The 17,506-nt window shown below is 43.9% G+C and overlaps 1 protein-coding gene across 4 annotated transcripts in view; it reads left to right on the top strand.

The window, feature by feature from the left end:
* Positions 1-3,373, top strand: part of LOC140468972 (uncharacterized) — a 29,651-nt gene extending 26,278 nt beyond the window's left edge. For all 4 annotated transcript variants that reach the window (XM_072565126.1, XM_072565123.1, XM_072565124.1 and 1 more), the window contains one exon: positions 1,532-3,373. In XM_072565126.1, coding sequence (XP_072421227.1) covers positions 1,532-1,805 — 274 coding nt within the window. In that variant the 3' untranslated portion in view covers positions 1,806-3,373. The remainder of the gene's footprint in view (positions 1-1,531) is intronic.
* Positions 3,374-17,506: the final 14,133 nt, after the last annotated feature.

The raw sequence follows: 17,506 nt of genomic DNA, 5'->3' as shown, positions 1-17,506 counted from the left end.
CATATTGTGTAAATATCCCTTGATCAATTCTTTGTTTCATTCCCCTCTAGGAGAACAGTAGAAATGCCATTCACTTTTTTGTGTGAAGAAACTCTCCCTGACATTTGTCCTAAGCTTTCCTTCCACTAGTTTAACCTGTACCTTCTGAATCTGGTATTTTGTCATGACATGAGGATGTGTTCCCAATTAACCATGCCTTTTCAATTTGCCATCCTGAATGCTCCTCTCTGAATGTATTCTCAGTCGTTTCTTGTCACGGCTAAAGAACACCAGATTCTTCTGAGACTTTCTTGTCGTATCCCAGTTGTTTGATGTTAGGGATGAGCATTGTGTGAAGTGAAAGTAGAGAGGTATTTCACTGTACAGAGAGAAATCAAATCTGTTCTCATTGGACTTAGCTACTGATTCCATCCTTCTCCCCAACAACATAGATTCACAGAGACACAGAGATGTATAACTTGGAAATAGACCATTTGGTCCAACTCATCCATGCTGACCAGGTATCTTAAATTAATCTAGTCCCATTTGCCAGCATTTGGCCCATTTTCCTTTAAACCCTTCCTATTCATAAACCCATCCAGCTGCCTTTTAAATGTTGTAATTGTACCAGCCTCTACCACTTCTTCTGGCAGCTCATTCCATACATGTACCATCTTCTGCGTGAAAAACTTGCTCCTTATGTTCCTTTTACATCTATCCCCTCCCACCCTAAACCTATGCCCTCTCGTTTTGGACTCCTCTACCCTGTGGAAAAGACCTTGGCAGTCTTAGGTTAAGCCAAGCTATTGTACACTTAATTTCACATTTAATCCTGAGATGAACTTTCAGTCTTCTCTTTGTACTATCACCAAGTCCGCCTATTTCCATCAATATTATATTGCCTATCTTCAGTCTTAGCTCAGCTATTCTGCTGCTGAAACCCTCATTCACTTTTTCATCACCTCTAGACTTAACTATTCTGACACACACCTGGCTGGTCTCTCATATTCTACCCTCTGTAAATTCCATATGTCTGCTGCCCGGGCATTAACTCAGTGAGCACCATTCCCCAATCGCCCCTGCCCTCCCATTGGCTCCTGGCTCTCCTTGACTCCCAACATTGATCAACATTTTAACTTAAAGCTCTCATCATTGTTTTTAAATCCTGCCATGGGCTTGGCTCTCCCAATTTCTCTAATCTCCTCCAGACCCACAATGCTGAGATATCCTCCTGTAACTCTGGCCTTGAGCATATCCCCTGTTGTAAGTGCTCCATTGTTACCTCCTGTGCCTTAGTTACCCAGACCCCAAGGTCCGGTATACCTTTCCATCTCTCTACCCCTCGCTTTTGTCCTTCAAGATGCTTCCTGAACCCTGGTTTTGGTCATCTGTTATATTATCCCCTTATGTGGCTAGGCATAATGTTTTATAATGTGCTATCAAAATATGCATTGTTATTGATGGAGAAATTAAGCCTGAAGGGTTTTTTCTTGTTCCTGTTTTCTATGCTTGAATCAAATTTATTAGTTCCCTTATCCCTTACATCATGTAGGAAGAAAAAGATGAAGGAGGTGAATGAATTAAAGAACAGGAGTGCGGCAGAAAGTGAGGCATTGCAAAAGACGACAACACGATATGCTGATGAGATTGACGACCCTGCAGAAACTGACCAAATGTTACGGGCCAAGCAAGCCTACATTTCCTTTGAGCAGGTGCCAAAGAGTTCATCCCCCAAAATCTCATCCAAACCAGGAGAGATCATGATTGAGTGGAAGGATGGAAACATAAGTTCCCTTTTCATGGATGCAAAAGAAGATGATATATAGATCCCCAAGTTACAGGACTGAGCTTGCGATGGAGTATCTATTTTTAAGATGAAAAGAATTAATTTTTGTAAAATATCTTTAGCCAATAAAAGATCCAATTGTAGAAGAGGAAAGGATTAGTAAACAAATGAGTCAGAGGTAAAGGACAGTTACTTATCTTGCCAAGAGTGGGAACTGGTACTCCAGAAGGTAGTGGGACCACAATTCTTCACAATTCATGTAAACAATATGGTCTCAGGTTTCAGAAGTACAAGCTCAAAATTTATGGCTACAAATTAGGGGATACAGTTTAATGTGAGGAGAACATAAACATATATATCATTGGCAAATGAATTTCAATATAGATAAGTGTGAGATATTAAATTTTGCAGGACAAATAAAGAAGCTATTTACTGATTGGTAAAGAAGAGGTTAAATGAAATGGAGAAATTAAGTGAAACAGATGTACAGATACACAGGCCATTAAAAGTGGTAATGCAGATCAGAAAGGTCATTAAAATGTAGTAGTTCAATTTGAGAAAGACAGAACTGATAAATGTAGAAGTTATGTTAACTCAGACCAAACTTTAGGCTTCAGATTAAGATTGTTAAATGGTTTGATGGGGTAGACAGAGAAGATGTGTCCACTCACTGGAAAGACCAAACCTGAGGCCACAAATATTAAGAGGTCTCTAATAAATCCAACAGCAAAGTAGTGAAAACCTCTTCATCCAAAGAGTGGCAACTAGGTGGAGGTCAGTACCAAAAGAAATAGCTGAAATGAACATTACAGGGAATAGATAGATATGCACATAAGGAAGAACAGAATAAATGGATATATTGATATGTTAGATTGTCAGTGTGAAACTAAATGCTAGCTTACATGAGGGTTGGTTAAATAGCTTGTATCTGTGCTGTAACCACTAAGTAATTGATCTAGATATTTCCTACTGAGACATTTAACCCATGTCTGCTGCTGACTTGCTGCACATATAGAAGGGAGATTATCCCATTTGCCTTAAGTGGTTTATTTTTATAATGTATAATTCATCATTAGCATTAAAAGTGTTTAACCAGTTTATAACATTTACAAAACTGTTTCCTGATTTGTAATAGCCTTCTTCCAGTTTGGATGAGCTGCACAGAGAATGGGCAGAGGCTTCAACTATAACAGGCTGTAATAACAGATTCTTCCCAGATGACCTATGTCTGGCCTAGATCATAGGCTGTGCCTACTCTAGGCAGCCTGTCTCCACTGACCTGTCTAACAATGGGTGGCCATGACTGAAAATAGACCGAAATTTCATGGAAAACAATGCATGTGCAAATCGACCTGCAAATTCAAAGGATTAAGAGATAAGCTGAAAGTTGGGAATGTCCAGGACATTTTTGGTTGATTTACGTTACTTTGTCTCTACTTTGTATTATGATCACCCAACCCTGAACCTTCCCATTGATTTTAAAGAACTGACTGGATTTTGTATTAATCGTCCATTGAATACACTCTGACAGCCCAATTCTGGTCATTAAGATTGTGAATACTTGTTAAATAATGTGACAATTGTTAATACAATATAAGTCTACTTTTATGGGAAATAGAAATAGGAGCAATTTTTAAAAATGTGCAATCTCATTCCTGGAATTCACACAACATGACACAAAGATAGGTGGAGGGATAGGTAGTGTTGAGGAAGAGGAGAGGCTGCAGAAGGATTTTGATAGGTTAGGAGAGTGGGCAAAGAAGTGGCAGATGGAGTACAATGTGGAAAAGTGTGAGGTTATACACTTTTTTAGGATGATTAGAAGGACAGGCTATTTTCTAAATGTAGGAAGGCTTTAGAGATCTGAAGCACAAAGGCACTGAGGAGTCCTGGTTCAGAATTCTCTCAAAGTTAATGTGTAGGCTAAGTTGGCAATTAGGAAGGCAAATGCAATGTTAGCATTCATTTCAAGAGGGTTAGAATGAAGAGCAGAGATGTACAGCTGAGGCTGTGTAAGGCTCTGATCAGAATGCATTTGGAATATTGTAATCAGTTTTGCACCCCATATCGAAGGAAGGACGTGCTGACCTTGAATGGAGTCCAGAGGTAGTTCACAAGAATGATCATAAGGATGAAGGGCTTGTTATATAAGAGTCCATCGAGGAGTCTGGGTCTGTACTTTATAGAGTTTAGAAGGATGAAGGGGTGATCTGATTAAAACTTGCAGAGTACTGAGAGGACTGGATATGGTAGATGTGGAGAAGAAGTTTCCACGAGGAGGAGAGATGAGGACCTGACCGAGGGCACAGACTCAGGGTGAAGGGACAACCCTTTAGACCTGCAGGCTGTGGAGGCTACGTTTCTGAGTGTATTTAAGACAGTATTGGTTAGGTTTTAGATTAGTAAGGGGAACAAAAGATATGAGGAGAAGGCAAGAGAATGGGGTTGAGAATCATCAGCCAGGATCGAATGGCAAAACAGACCTAAAGGGCTTTGCCTGAAACGTCAATTCTCCTGCTCCTTGGATGCTGCCTGACCTGCTGTGCTTTTCCAGCACTACTCTAATACCAAGAGCATTGCATTAAATCCCAGTTCGGACTGAGGAAAACACAGGGCCTGCTTTCTGCCTTCCTATAGTACAATGACAGTGCTTCAACATGGTTAGAATATCACCAATCACCTGCCTCCCTATGGTACAACCACAGCACTTCACCGTGGTTAGAATATCACCAATCACCTGCCTCCCTATGGTACAATCACAGCACTTCACCATGGTTAGAATATCACCAATCACCTACCTTCCTATGGTATATTTACGGCACTTTACCGTGGTTATAATATCACCAATCACCTGCCTCCCTATGGTACAATCACAGTGCTTCACCGTGGTTACAATATCACCAATCACCTGCCCCCCTATGGTACAATAACAGTGCTTCACCGTGGTTACAATATCACCAATCACCTGCCTTCCTATGGTACAATCACAGCACTTCACCATGGTTAGAATATCACCAATCACCTGCCTCCCTATGGTACAATAACAGCGCTTCACCGTGGTTAGAATATCACCAATCACCTGCCTCCCTATGGTACAATCACAGCACTTCACCGTGGTTAGAATATCACCAATCAGCTGCCTTCCTATGGTACAATCACAATGCTTCACCGTGGTTAGAATATCACCAATCACCTGCCTTCCTATGGTACAATCACAGCACTTCACCGTGGTTAGAATATCACCAATCACCTTCCTCCCTATGGTACAATCACAGCTCTTGACCATGGTGAGAATATCACCAATCACCTGCCTTCCTGTGGTACAATGCCAGTACTTCCCATGGTTAGAATATCACCAATCACCTGCCTTCCTATGGTACAATCACAGTGCTTCACCGTGGTTAGAATATCACCAATCACCTGCCTTCCTATGGTATAATCACAGTGCTCTACCGTGGTTAGAATATCACCAATCACCTGCCTTCCTATGGTACAATCACAGCACTTCACCGTGGTTAGAATATCACCAATCACCTGCCTTCCTATGGTACATTCACAGCACTTCACTGTGGTTAGAATATCACCAATCACCAGCCTCCCTATGGAACAATCACAGCACTTCACCGTGGTTAGAATATCACCAATCAGCTGCCTTCCTATGGTACATTCACAGCACTTCACTGTGGTTAGAATATCACCAATCACCAGCCTCCCTATGGAACAATCACAGCACTTCACCGTGGTTAGAATATCACCAATCAGCTGCCTTCCTATGGTACATTCACAGCGCTTCACCGTGGTTAGAATATCACCAATCACCTGCCTTCCTATGGTATAATCACAGTGCTCTACCGTGGTTAGAATATCACCAATCACCAGCCTCCCTATGGTACAAACACAGCTCTTGACCATGGTTAGAATATCACTAATCACCTGCCTTCCTGCGGTATAATGACAGCGCATCACCATGTTTGGAATGTCACCAATCACCTGCCTCCCTATGGTGCAATCACTGCGCCTCACCGTGGTTAGAATATCACCAATGACCTCCCTTCCTATGGTACAATCACAGCATTTCACCGTGGTTAGAATATCACCAATCCCCTCCCTTCCTATGGTACAATCACAGTGCTTCACCGTGGTTAGAATATCACCAATCACCTGCCTTCCTATGGTACAATCACAGCATTTCACCGTGGTTAGAATATCACCAATCCCCTCCCTTCCTATGGTACAATCACTGCACTTTGCCGTGGTTAGAATATCACCAATCACCTGCCTTCCTGTGGTACAATCACAGCGCTTCACCGTGGTTAGAATATTACCAATCACCTGCCTCCCTATGGTACAATCACAGCACCACACCGTGGTTAGAATATCACCAATCACCTGCCTTCCTATGTTACAATCAGAGCACTTCACCGTGGTTAGAATATCACCAATCACCTGCCTCACTATGGTACAAACACAGCACTTCGCCGTGGTTAGAATATCACCAATCACTTGCCTTCCTGTGGTACAATCACAGCGCTTCACCGTGGTTAGAATATCACGAATCACCTGCCTCCCTATGATACAACCACAGCACTTCACAGTGGTTAGAATATCACCAATCACCTGCCTTCCTATGTTACAATCAGAGCACTTCACCGTGGTTAGAATATCACCAATCACCTGCCTTCCTATGGTAGAATCACCGCACTTCACCGTGGTTAGAATATCACCAATCACCTGCCTCCCTATGGTACAATCACAGCACTTCACCGTGGTTAGAATATCACCAATTACCTGCCTCCCTATGGTACAATCACAGTGCTTCACTGTGGTTAGAATATCACCAATCACCTGCCTTCCTATGGTACAATCACAGCGCTTCACCGTGGTTAGAATATCACCAATCACCTGCCTCCCTGCGGTACAATCACAGCGCTTCACCGTGGTTAGAATATCACCAATCACCTGCCTCCCTATGGTATAATCACAGCACTTGTCAGTTGTTAGAATATCACCAATCACCTGCCTCCCTATGGTACAATCACAGCGCTTCACCGTGGTTAGAATATCACCAATCACCTGCCTTCCTATGGTACAATCACAGTGCTTCACCGTGGTTAGAATATCACCAATCACCTGCCTCGCTATGGTATAATCACAGCACTTCACCGTGGTTAGAATATCACCAATCACCTGCCTCCCTATGGTACAATCACAGTGCTTCACCGTGGTTAGAATATCACCAATCACCTGCCTCCCTATGGTACAATCACAGTGCTTCACTGTGGTTAGAATATCACCAATCACCTGCCTTCCTATGGTACAATCACAGCGCTTCACCGTGGTTAGAATATCACCAATCACCTGCCTTCCTATGGTACAATCACAGTGCTTCACCGTGGTTAGAATATCACCAATCACCTGCCTCGCTATGGTATAATCACAGCACTTCACCGTGGTTAGAATATCACTAATCACCTGCCTCCCTATGATATAATCACAGCACTTCACCGTGGTTAGAATATCACCAATCACCTGCCTCCCTATGGTACAATCACAGCACTTCACTGTGGTTAGAATATCACCAATCACCTGCCTTCCTATGGTACATTCACAGCACTTCACCGTGGTTAGAATATCACCAATCAGCTGCCTTCCTATGGTACATTCACAGCACCTCACCGTGGTTAGAATATCACCAATCAGCTGCCTCCCTATGGTACAATCACAGCACTTCACCGTGGTTAGAATATCACCAATCACCTGCCTCCCTATGGTACATTCACAGCACTTCACCGTGGTTAGAATATCACCAATCAGCTGCCTTCCTATGGTACATTCACAGCACCTCACCGTGGTTAGAATATCACCAATCACCTGCCTCCCTATGGTACAATCACAGCACTTCACCGTGGTTAGAATATCACCAATCACCTGACTTCCTCTGGTACAATCACAGTGCTTCACCGTGGTTAGAATATCACCAATCACCTGCCTCCCTATGGTACAATCACAGCACTTCACCGTGGTTAGAATATCACCAATCACCTGCCTCGCTATGGTATAATCACAGCACTTCACCGTGGTTAGAATATTACCAATCACCTGCCTCACTATGGTACAATCACAGCACTTCACCGTGGTTAGAATATCACCAATCACCGGCCTTCCTATGGTAGAATCACAGCACTTCACCGTGGTTAGAATATCACCAATCACCAGCCTCCCTATGGTACAATCACAGTGCTTCACTGTGGTTAGAATATCACCAATCACCTGCCATCCTATGGTACAATCACAGCGCTTCACCGTGGTTAGAATATCACCAATCACCTGCCTTCCTATGGTACAATCGCAGTGCTTCACCGTGGTTAGAATATCACCAATCACCTGCCTCGCTATGGTATAATCACAGCCCTTCACCGTGGTTAGAATATCACGAATCACCTGCCTCCCTATGGTACAATCACACTGCTTCACCGTGGTTAGAATATCACCAATCACCTGCCTTCCTATGGTACAATCGCAGTGCTTCACCGTGGTTAGAATATCACCAATCACCTGCCTCGCTATGGTATAATCACAGCCCTTCACCGTCGTTAGAATATCACCAATCACCTGCCTTCCTGTGGTACAATCACAGCACTTCGCCATGGTTAGAATATCACCAATCACCTGCCTTCCTGTGGTACAATCACAGCACTTCGCCGTGGTTAGAATATCACCAATCACCTGCCTCCCTATGTTACAATCACAGCCCTTCACCGTGGTTAGAATATCACCAATCACCTGCCTCCCTATGGTACAATAACAGCGCTTCACAGTGGTTAGAATATCACCAATCACCTGCCTCCCTATGGTACAATCACAGCACTTCACCGTGGTTAGAATATCACCAATCACCTGCCCTCCTATGGTACATTCACAGCACTTCACCGTGGTTAGAATATCACCAATCAGCTGCCTTCCTATGGTACATTCACAGCACCTCACCGTGGTTAGAATATCACCAATCACCTGCCTCCCTATGGTACAATCACAGCACTTCACCGTGGTTAGAATATCACCAATCACCTGCCTTCCTCTGGTACAATCACAGTGCTTCACCGTGGTTAGAATATCACCAATCACCTGCCTTCCTATGGTACAATCACAGCACTTCACCGTGGTTAGAATATCACCAATCACCTGCCTCCCTATGTTACAATCACAGCGCTTCACCGTGGTTAGAATATCACCAATCACCTGCCTCCCTATGTTACAATCACAGCGCTTCACCGTGGTTAGAATATCACCAATCACCTGCCTCCCTATGTTACAATCACAGCGCTTCACCGTGGTTAGAATATCACCAATCACCTGCCTCCCTATGTTACAATCACAGCGCTTCACCGTGGTTAGAATATCACCAATCACCTGCCTTCCTGTGGTACAATCACAGCACTTCACCGTGGTTAGAATATCACCAATCACCTGCCTCCCTATGTTACAATCACAGCGCTTCACCGTGGTTAGGATATCACTAATCACCTGCCTTCCTATGGTACAATCACAGCGCTTCACCGTGGTTAGAATATCACCAATCACCTGCCTTCCTATGGTACAATCGCAGTGCTTCACCGTGGTTAGAATATCACCAATCACCTGCCTCGCTATGGTATAATCACAGCACTTCACCGTGGTTAGAATATCACCAATCACCTGCCTCCCTATGGTACAATAACAGCGCTTCACCGTGGTTAGAATATCACCAATCACCTGCCTCCCTATGGTACAATCACAGCACTTCACCGTGGTTAGAATATCACCAATCACCTGCCTCGCTATGGTATAATCACAGCACTTCACCGTGGTTAGAATATTACCAATCACCTGCCTCACTATGGTACAATCACAGCACTTCACCGTGGTTAGAATATCACCAATCACCGGCCTTCCTATGGTAGAATCACAGCACTTCACCGTGGTTAGAATATCACCAATCACCAGCCTCCCTATGGTACAATCACAGTGCTTCACTGTGGTTAGAATATCACCAATCACCTGCCATCCTATGGTACAATCACAGCGCTTCACCGTGGTTAGAATATCACCAATCACCTGCCTTCCTATGGTACAATCGCAGTGCTTCACCGTGGTTAGAATATCACCAATCACCTGCCTCGCTATGGTATAATCACAGCACTTCACCGTGGTTAGAATATCACCAATCACCTGCCTTCCTGTGGTACAATCACAGCACTTCGCCGTGGTTAGAATATCACCAATCACCTGCCTCCCTATGTTACAATCACAGCCCTTCACCGTGGTTAGAATATCACGAATCACCTGCCTCCCTATGGTACAATCACAGCACTTCACTGTGTTTAGAATATCACCAATCACCTGCCTCCCTATGGTACAATAACAGCGCTTCACAGTGGTTAGAATATCACCAATCACCTGCCTCCCTATGGTACAATCACAGCACTTCACCGTGGTTAGAATATCACCAATCACCTGCCCACCTATGGTACATTCACAGCACTTCACCGTGGTTAGAATATCACCAATCAGCTGCCTTCCTATGGTACATTCACAGCACCTCACCGTGGTTAGAATATCACCAATCACCTGCCTCCCTATGGTACAATCACAGCACTTCACCGTGGTTAGAATATCACCAATCACCTGCCTTCCTCTGGTACAATCACAGTGCTTCACCGTGGTTAGAATATCACCAATCACCTGCCTCCCTATGTTACAATCACAGCGCTTCACCGTGGTTAGAATATCACCAATCACCTGCCTCCCTATGTTACAATCACAGCGCTTCACCGTGGTTAGAATATCACCAATCACCTGCCTCCCTATGTTACAATCACAGCGCTTCACCGTGGTTAGAATATCACCAATCACCTGCCTCCCTATGTTACAATCACAGCGCTTCACCGTGGTTAGAATATCACCAATCACCTGCCTTCCTGTGGTACAATCACAGCACTTCACCGTGGTTAGAATATCACCAATCACCTGCCTCCCTATGTTACAATCACAGCGCTTCACCGTGGTTAGGATATCACTAATCACCTGCCTTCCTATGGTACAATCACAGCGCTTCACCGTGGTTAGAATATCACCAATCACCTGCCTTCCTATGGTACAATCGCAGTGCTTCACCGTGGTTAGAATATCACCAATCACCTGCCTCGCTATGGTATAATCACAGCACTTCACCGTGGTTAGAATATCACCAATCACCTGCCTCCCTATGGTACAATAACAGCGCTTCACCGTGGTTAGAATATCACCAATCACCTGCCTCCCTATGGTACAATCACAGCGCTTCACCGTGGTTAGAATATCACCAATCACCTGCCTCCCTATGTTACAATCACAGCGCTTCACCGTGGTTAGAATATCACCAATCACCTGCCTTCCTATGTCACAATCACAGCACCTCACCGTGGTTAGAATATCACCAATCACCTGCCTTCCTATGGTACAATCACAGCTCTTGACCATGGTGCAAATATCACCAATCACCTGCCTCCCTATGTTACAATCACAGCGCTTCACCGTGGTTAGAATATCACCAATCACCTGCCTTCCTATGTCACAATCACAGCACCTCACCGTGGTTAGAATATCACCAATCACCTGCCTTCCTATGGTACAATCACAGCTCTTGACCATGGTGCAAATATCACCAATCACCTGCCTCCCTATGTTACAATCACAGCGCTTCACCGTGGTTAGAATATCACCAATCACCTGCCTCCCTATGTTACAATCACAGCGCTTCACCGTGGTTAGAATATCACCAATCACCTGCCTCCCTATGTTACAATCACAGCGCTTCACCGTGGTTAGAATATCACCAATCACCTGCCTCCCTATGTCACAATCACAGCGCTTCACCGTGGTTAGAATATCACCAATCACCTGCCTCCCTATGTTACAATCACAGCGCTTCACCGTGGTTAGAATATCACCAATCACCTGCCTTCCTGTGGTACAATCACAGCACTTCACCGTGGTTAGAATATCACCAATCACCTGCCTCCCTATGTTACAATCACAGCGCTTCACCGTGGTTAGAATATCACCAATCACCTGCCTTCCTATGGTACAATCACAGCACTTCACCGTGGTTAGAATATCACCAAAAACCTTCCTCCCTATGGTACAATCACAGCTCTTGACCATGATGAGAATATCACCAATCACCTGCCTTCCTGTGGTACAATGCCAGTACTTCCCATGGTTAGAATATCACCAATCACCTGCCTTCCTATGGTACAATCACAGTGCTTCACCGTGGTTAGAATATCACCAATCACCTGCCTTCCTATGGTATAATCACAGTGCTCTACCGTGGTTAGAATATCACCAATCACCTGCCTTCCTATGGTACAATCACAGCACTTCACCGTGGTTAGAATATCACCAATCACCTGCTCCCCTATGGTACAATAACAGCGCTTCACCGTGGTTAGAATATCACCAATCACCTGCCTCCCTATGGTACAATCACAGCACTTCACCGTGGTTAGAATATCACCAATCACCTGCCCCCCTATGGTACAATAACAGCACTTCACCATGATTAGAATATCACCAATCACCTGCCTCCCTATGGTACAATCACAGCACTTCACCATGGTTAGAATATCACCAATCAGCTGCCTTCCTATGGTACATTCACAGCGCTTCACCGTGGTTAGAATATCACCAATCACCTGCCTTCCTATGGTACATTCACAGCACTTCACTGTGGTTAGAATATCACCAATCACCAGCCTCCCTATGGAACAATCACAGCACTTCACCGTGGTTAGAATATCACCAATCAGCTGCCTTCCTATGGTACATTCACAGCACTTCACTGTGGTTAGAATATCACCAATCACCAGCCTCCCTATGGAACAATCACAGCACTTCACCGTGGTTAGAATATCACCAATCAGCTGCCTTCCTATGGTACATTCACAGCGCTTCACCGTGGTTAGAATATCACCAATCACCTGCCTTCCTATGGTATAATCACAGTGCTCTACCGTGGTTAGAATATCACCAATCACCAGCCTTCCTGCGGTATAATGACAGCGCGTCACCATGTTTGGAATGTCACCAATCACCTGCCTCCCTATGGTGCAATCACTGCGCCTCACCGTGGTTAGAATATCACCAATCACCTCCCTTCCTATGGTACAATCACAGCATTTCACCGTGGTTAGAATATCACCAATCCCCTCCCTTCCTATGGTACAATCACAGTGCTTCACCGTGGTTAGAATATCACCAATCACCTGCCTTCCTATGGTACAATCACTGCACTTTGCCGTGGTTAGAATATCACCAATCACCTGCCTTCCTGTGGTACAATCACAGCGCTTCACCGTGGTTAGAATATTACCAATCACCTGCCTCCCTATGGTACAATCACAGCACTTCACCGTGGTTAGAATATCACCAATCACCTGCCTTCCTATGTTACAATCAGAGCACTTCACCGTGGTTAGAATATCACCAATCACCTGCCTCACTATGGTACAAACACAGCACTTCGCCGTGGTTAGAATATCACCAATCACTTGCCTTCCTGTGGTACAATCACAGCGCTTCACCGTGGTTAGAATATCACGAATCACCTGCCTCCCTACGGTACAACCACAGCACTTCACTGTGGTTAGAATATCACCAATCACCTGCCTTCCTATGTTACAATCAGAGCACTTCACCGTGGTTAGAATATCACCAATCACCTGCCTTCCTATGGTAGAATCACCGCACTTCACCGTGGTTAGAATATCACCAATCACCTGCCTCCCTATGGTACAATCACAGCACTTCACCGTGGTTAGAATATCACCAATTACCTGCCTCCCTATGGTACAATCACAGTGCTTCACTGTGGTTAGAATATCACCAATCACCTGCCTTCCTATGGTACAATCACAGCGCTTCACCGTGGTTAGAATATCACCAATCACCTGCCTCCCTACGGTACAATAACAGCGCTTCACCGTGGTTAGAATATCACCAATCACCTGCCTTCCTGTAGTACAATCACAGCACTTCACCGTGGTTAGAATATCGCCAATCACCTGCCTTCCTATGGTACAATAACAGCACTTCACCGTGGTTAGAATATCACCAATCACCTGCCTTCCTGTAGTACAATTACTGCGCTTCGCTGTGGTTAGATTATTACCAATCACCTGTCTTCGGGCAGATAATTGGAGAAGGAAAAGTATTCACATTACTCTTTGTCAGTGTCTTTGCAAATCTCATTAAGCTGGCAAGGCAGTTCCTCCCTCTGTGTGTCACGGTTCCAGCAGCACCTCTTGTCCTCTCCATGCTGTTATCAGCTCAGGATTCCAGCAAAGTAATTGAACTGACAAAAAAATCCATCAATTGTCCTATCCCTTCTTTGAAATTCTGACCCATTGTATCATTCCATGGCTAATGAAACATGCATAAAAAAATGATTTATTATGTGAATGAAAGAACATTATCCAGCAACGTAAATAGCTTTAGCTCATAGAAAAGATTGGAAGGAGATGATATAGCATAAAGTGCTTCTCATCTTCCCAGTTTAAAAGATATTAAAGGTGTGAGTATATATTTTCATCTGTACAGAAAATTGAAGAACTTATTTTTAGTAAGTTTGTGCTACTCTTCAAAATGTTTCTGGGGATACAGAAGAGAATATTTTCTCTGCTGTTCGTACATGTGGAAGCAACATCAGTGTAGGCACAAAGTTTCCATGCTGCAAAAGTTCAGGAAAGATTTACCAGGGTGATGCTGGGAATGGAGGCTATGAGTTATAAGGATAGGCTGGGACTTCTTTCACTGGAGTGTTGGAGATTGAGAGGTGACCTTATAGAGGTTTATAAAATCAAGAGGGGTATAGATCAAGAGGATAGCAGGTGTCTTTTTCCTAAGGTGGGGGATTTCAAGACCAGATTTTTAAGGTGACAGGTGAAAGATTTATAAAAGACACGAGGGGCTTTTTTTTTACACAGAGAGTGGTTCGTGTATGAAATGAACTTCCAGAGGAAGTGGTGGATACGGGTACAGTGACAACATTTAGAAGACATTTGGATAAATACATGAATAAGAAATGTTTGGCAGGATATGGGCCAAACGCAAGCTGGTGGGAGCAGTTTGGTTTGGGATTATGGTCAGCATGGATTGTTTGGACCAAAAGGTCGATTTCCATGCTGTATGACTATATAAAATCTTGCCCTGTTCAGACTTTTTCAATGGAGCAGCTTCTGAATATTCAGTAATGAAACTCCAGTCTGGTCTGTAACACTTCTTACCACCTACAGGCTACGTTAGAAGCAGCTATGGCAGGTGTTTTAACATAACCTATGTAATGCCACATAGTCAGTTCTTACTAACATTTTCTAACTCAGCAGAAATTGTCACAGGTGTCATGGGGTCTCATTCTGAGATGTACCTAAAATCATAGGTACTTTATATGAGCTGAAATAATTAATAATCTCTGATTAGGTTACCTGCAGTGTGGAAACAGGCTCTTCGGCCCAACAAGTCCACACCAACCCTCCAAAGAGTAACCCACCCAGACCCATTTCCCTCTGTTAAAGCACTCAACACTATGGGTAATTTAGCATGATCAATTCACCTAACCTGCACATCTTTGGAGTGTGGGAGGAAACCAGAGGAAATCTACACAGACACAGGGAGAATGTGCAAACTCCACACAGTCACCCAAGGCTGGAATCAAACCTGGGTCGCTGGCACTGTGAGGCAGAGGTACTAACCACTGAGCCACCATATCACAACACTGCTATCACAAAACAAATTTACAAGCAGGAAGTTTTGGAGAAACTTAGCAGACCTGGCAGCAACAATGAAAAGCTAACAGAGTTAACGTTTCAAGTCTAGTATAACTCTTCACTGGAATGCAAAAAACTCAAAGGGTTAATGCTGTTTCGTTCTCTACAGATACTGCAAGTCCTGCTGAGTTTCTCCAATATTGTTTGCTTTTATTTCAGATCTTCAGCACCTACATTTTATTTAAAAAGCAGGTATGTTTATATCTGCCACATCATTTTCTTCTTTATATTTACTATTTATTTAGCAAAACTCCTGCATCATGTTCAGTTTGCAAGAGAAAAAGTGTTATTTTTGATTTAAATAAACATGTATTAGAATGTTTATTTGACTAACACAAGACAAGGTTGGGTGTACTTCTGCTTGAACTCTTCCCCAGATTCAGGAAGACACTGTTAATTTCCAGAATGTGGTGGGCTAATGGTATTACCACTGGATTAATTATCCAGAGAGCCAGGTTAATGTTCTAGGGAATAAACAGAACATGCCAGAGAAACTAAGCATGGAGAAAGTGAGTACTGCAGATGCTGGAGATCAGAGCTGAAAATGTGTTGCTGGAAAAGCGCAGCAGGTCAGGCAGCATCCAAAGAACAGGAGAATCAACGTTTCGGGCATAAGCCCTTCTTCAGAAGAAGGGCTTATGCCCGAAACGTCGATTCTCCTGTTCCTTGGATGCTGCCTGACCTGCTGCACTTTTCCAGAGAAACTAAGCACGTCTGGCAACATTTCTGGAGAGAGATTCAGATAATGTTTCAAGTCCGATTATTCTTTGGAACCCTGGGTATCAATATTCTAGGGAGGTGGGTTTGAATCTCACTATGTTAAATGGTGAAATTTCAAGCTAGAATGATGACCATGTAACCATTACTGTAAAACCCGACTGGGTCATTAACACCCTTTTTGAGAAGGAAATGTGGCATTCTAACCTTGATTCCAGCCCCACAGCAATGAAGATACTTAACTGGCCTCTGAAGTGGCACAAAGAGCCAATCAGCTCAAGGGCAACTGGGGATGGGAAACAAGCACTGGCCTTGTCTGTGACACCCACATACCATACAAGAATAAAGGAAAGAAGATAGCTTTGATTGAATTTTTAAAATTCATTCGGGGGATGTAGGTTTCGCTGGATCATTCAGTATTTATTGTCCATCCCTAGCTGCGACACTGCAAAACCTGAACATTTCAAATCCCAGGGTTGCATCCATTTAGGTAATAGCAAACCAGTTGTTTATATGAGGTTACTTCAGATAGCCCTTCATTTATATTAACATGGCACATGGGCAGCATGATGGCACAGTGGTTAGCACTGCTGCCTCACAGCACCAGGGACCCAAATTTGATTCCAGCCTTGGGTGACTGTCTGTGTGGAATTTGTGTATTCTCCCTGTACCTGCATGGGTTTCCTCTGGGTGCTTCAGTTTCTACCCACAGTCCAAAGATTTGCAGGCTAGGTGGATTGGCTGTGCTAAATTGTCCAGGGATGTGCAGGCTCATAGGGGTGTGGGTCAGGGAGGGATATCCCTCTAAGAGTCAGTGCAGACTTGATGGGCTGAGTGGCCTCTTTCTGCACTGCAGGGAACCCAATAGGAGCAATTTCTTGATATTTTAAAGTGATCGAATCTCTCTCTGAGATTAGCTTTTTTTTCCGAGATCCTGCTAGTGGCTTTACGAATGCACCTCAGATTCGTTCTTAGCGATGGAAAATCTGGAATTACTTTGTAAGGAGGTGAAGGTAGAATTTGTTGTGTAGTCTGGAGCAGTCCCCACAATAAATGCAGTCAGTAAAAGTCTCCTTCCCCCTATAGAATTTGACAGGGATTCCAGCTGAGTTCCAACCCAAATTCATAAAGTCCTTTTTCTTTCCTGCCCATCCCTAATTCAGGAAATTGATATCTTAAA

This window comes from Chiloscyllium punctatum, chromosome 48 (assembly GCF_047496795.1).
Source record: "Chiloscyllium punctatum isolate Juve2018m chromosome 48, sChiPun1.3, whole genome shotgun sequence".
Taxonomy (NCBI): domain Eukaryota; kingdom Metazoa; phylum Chordata; class Chondrichthyes; order Orectolobiformes; family Hemiscylliidae; genus Chiloscyllium; species Chiloscyllium punctatum.
Note: the sequence above shows the minus strand (reverse complement) of the source record. Positions and strands in the feature narration are given on the sequence as shown.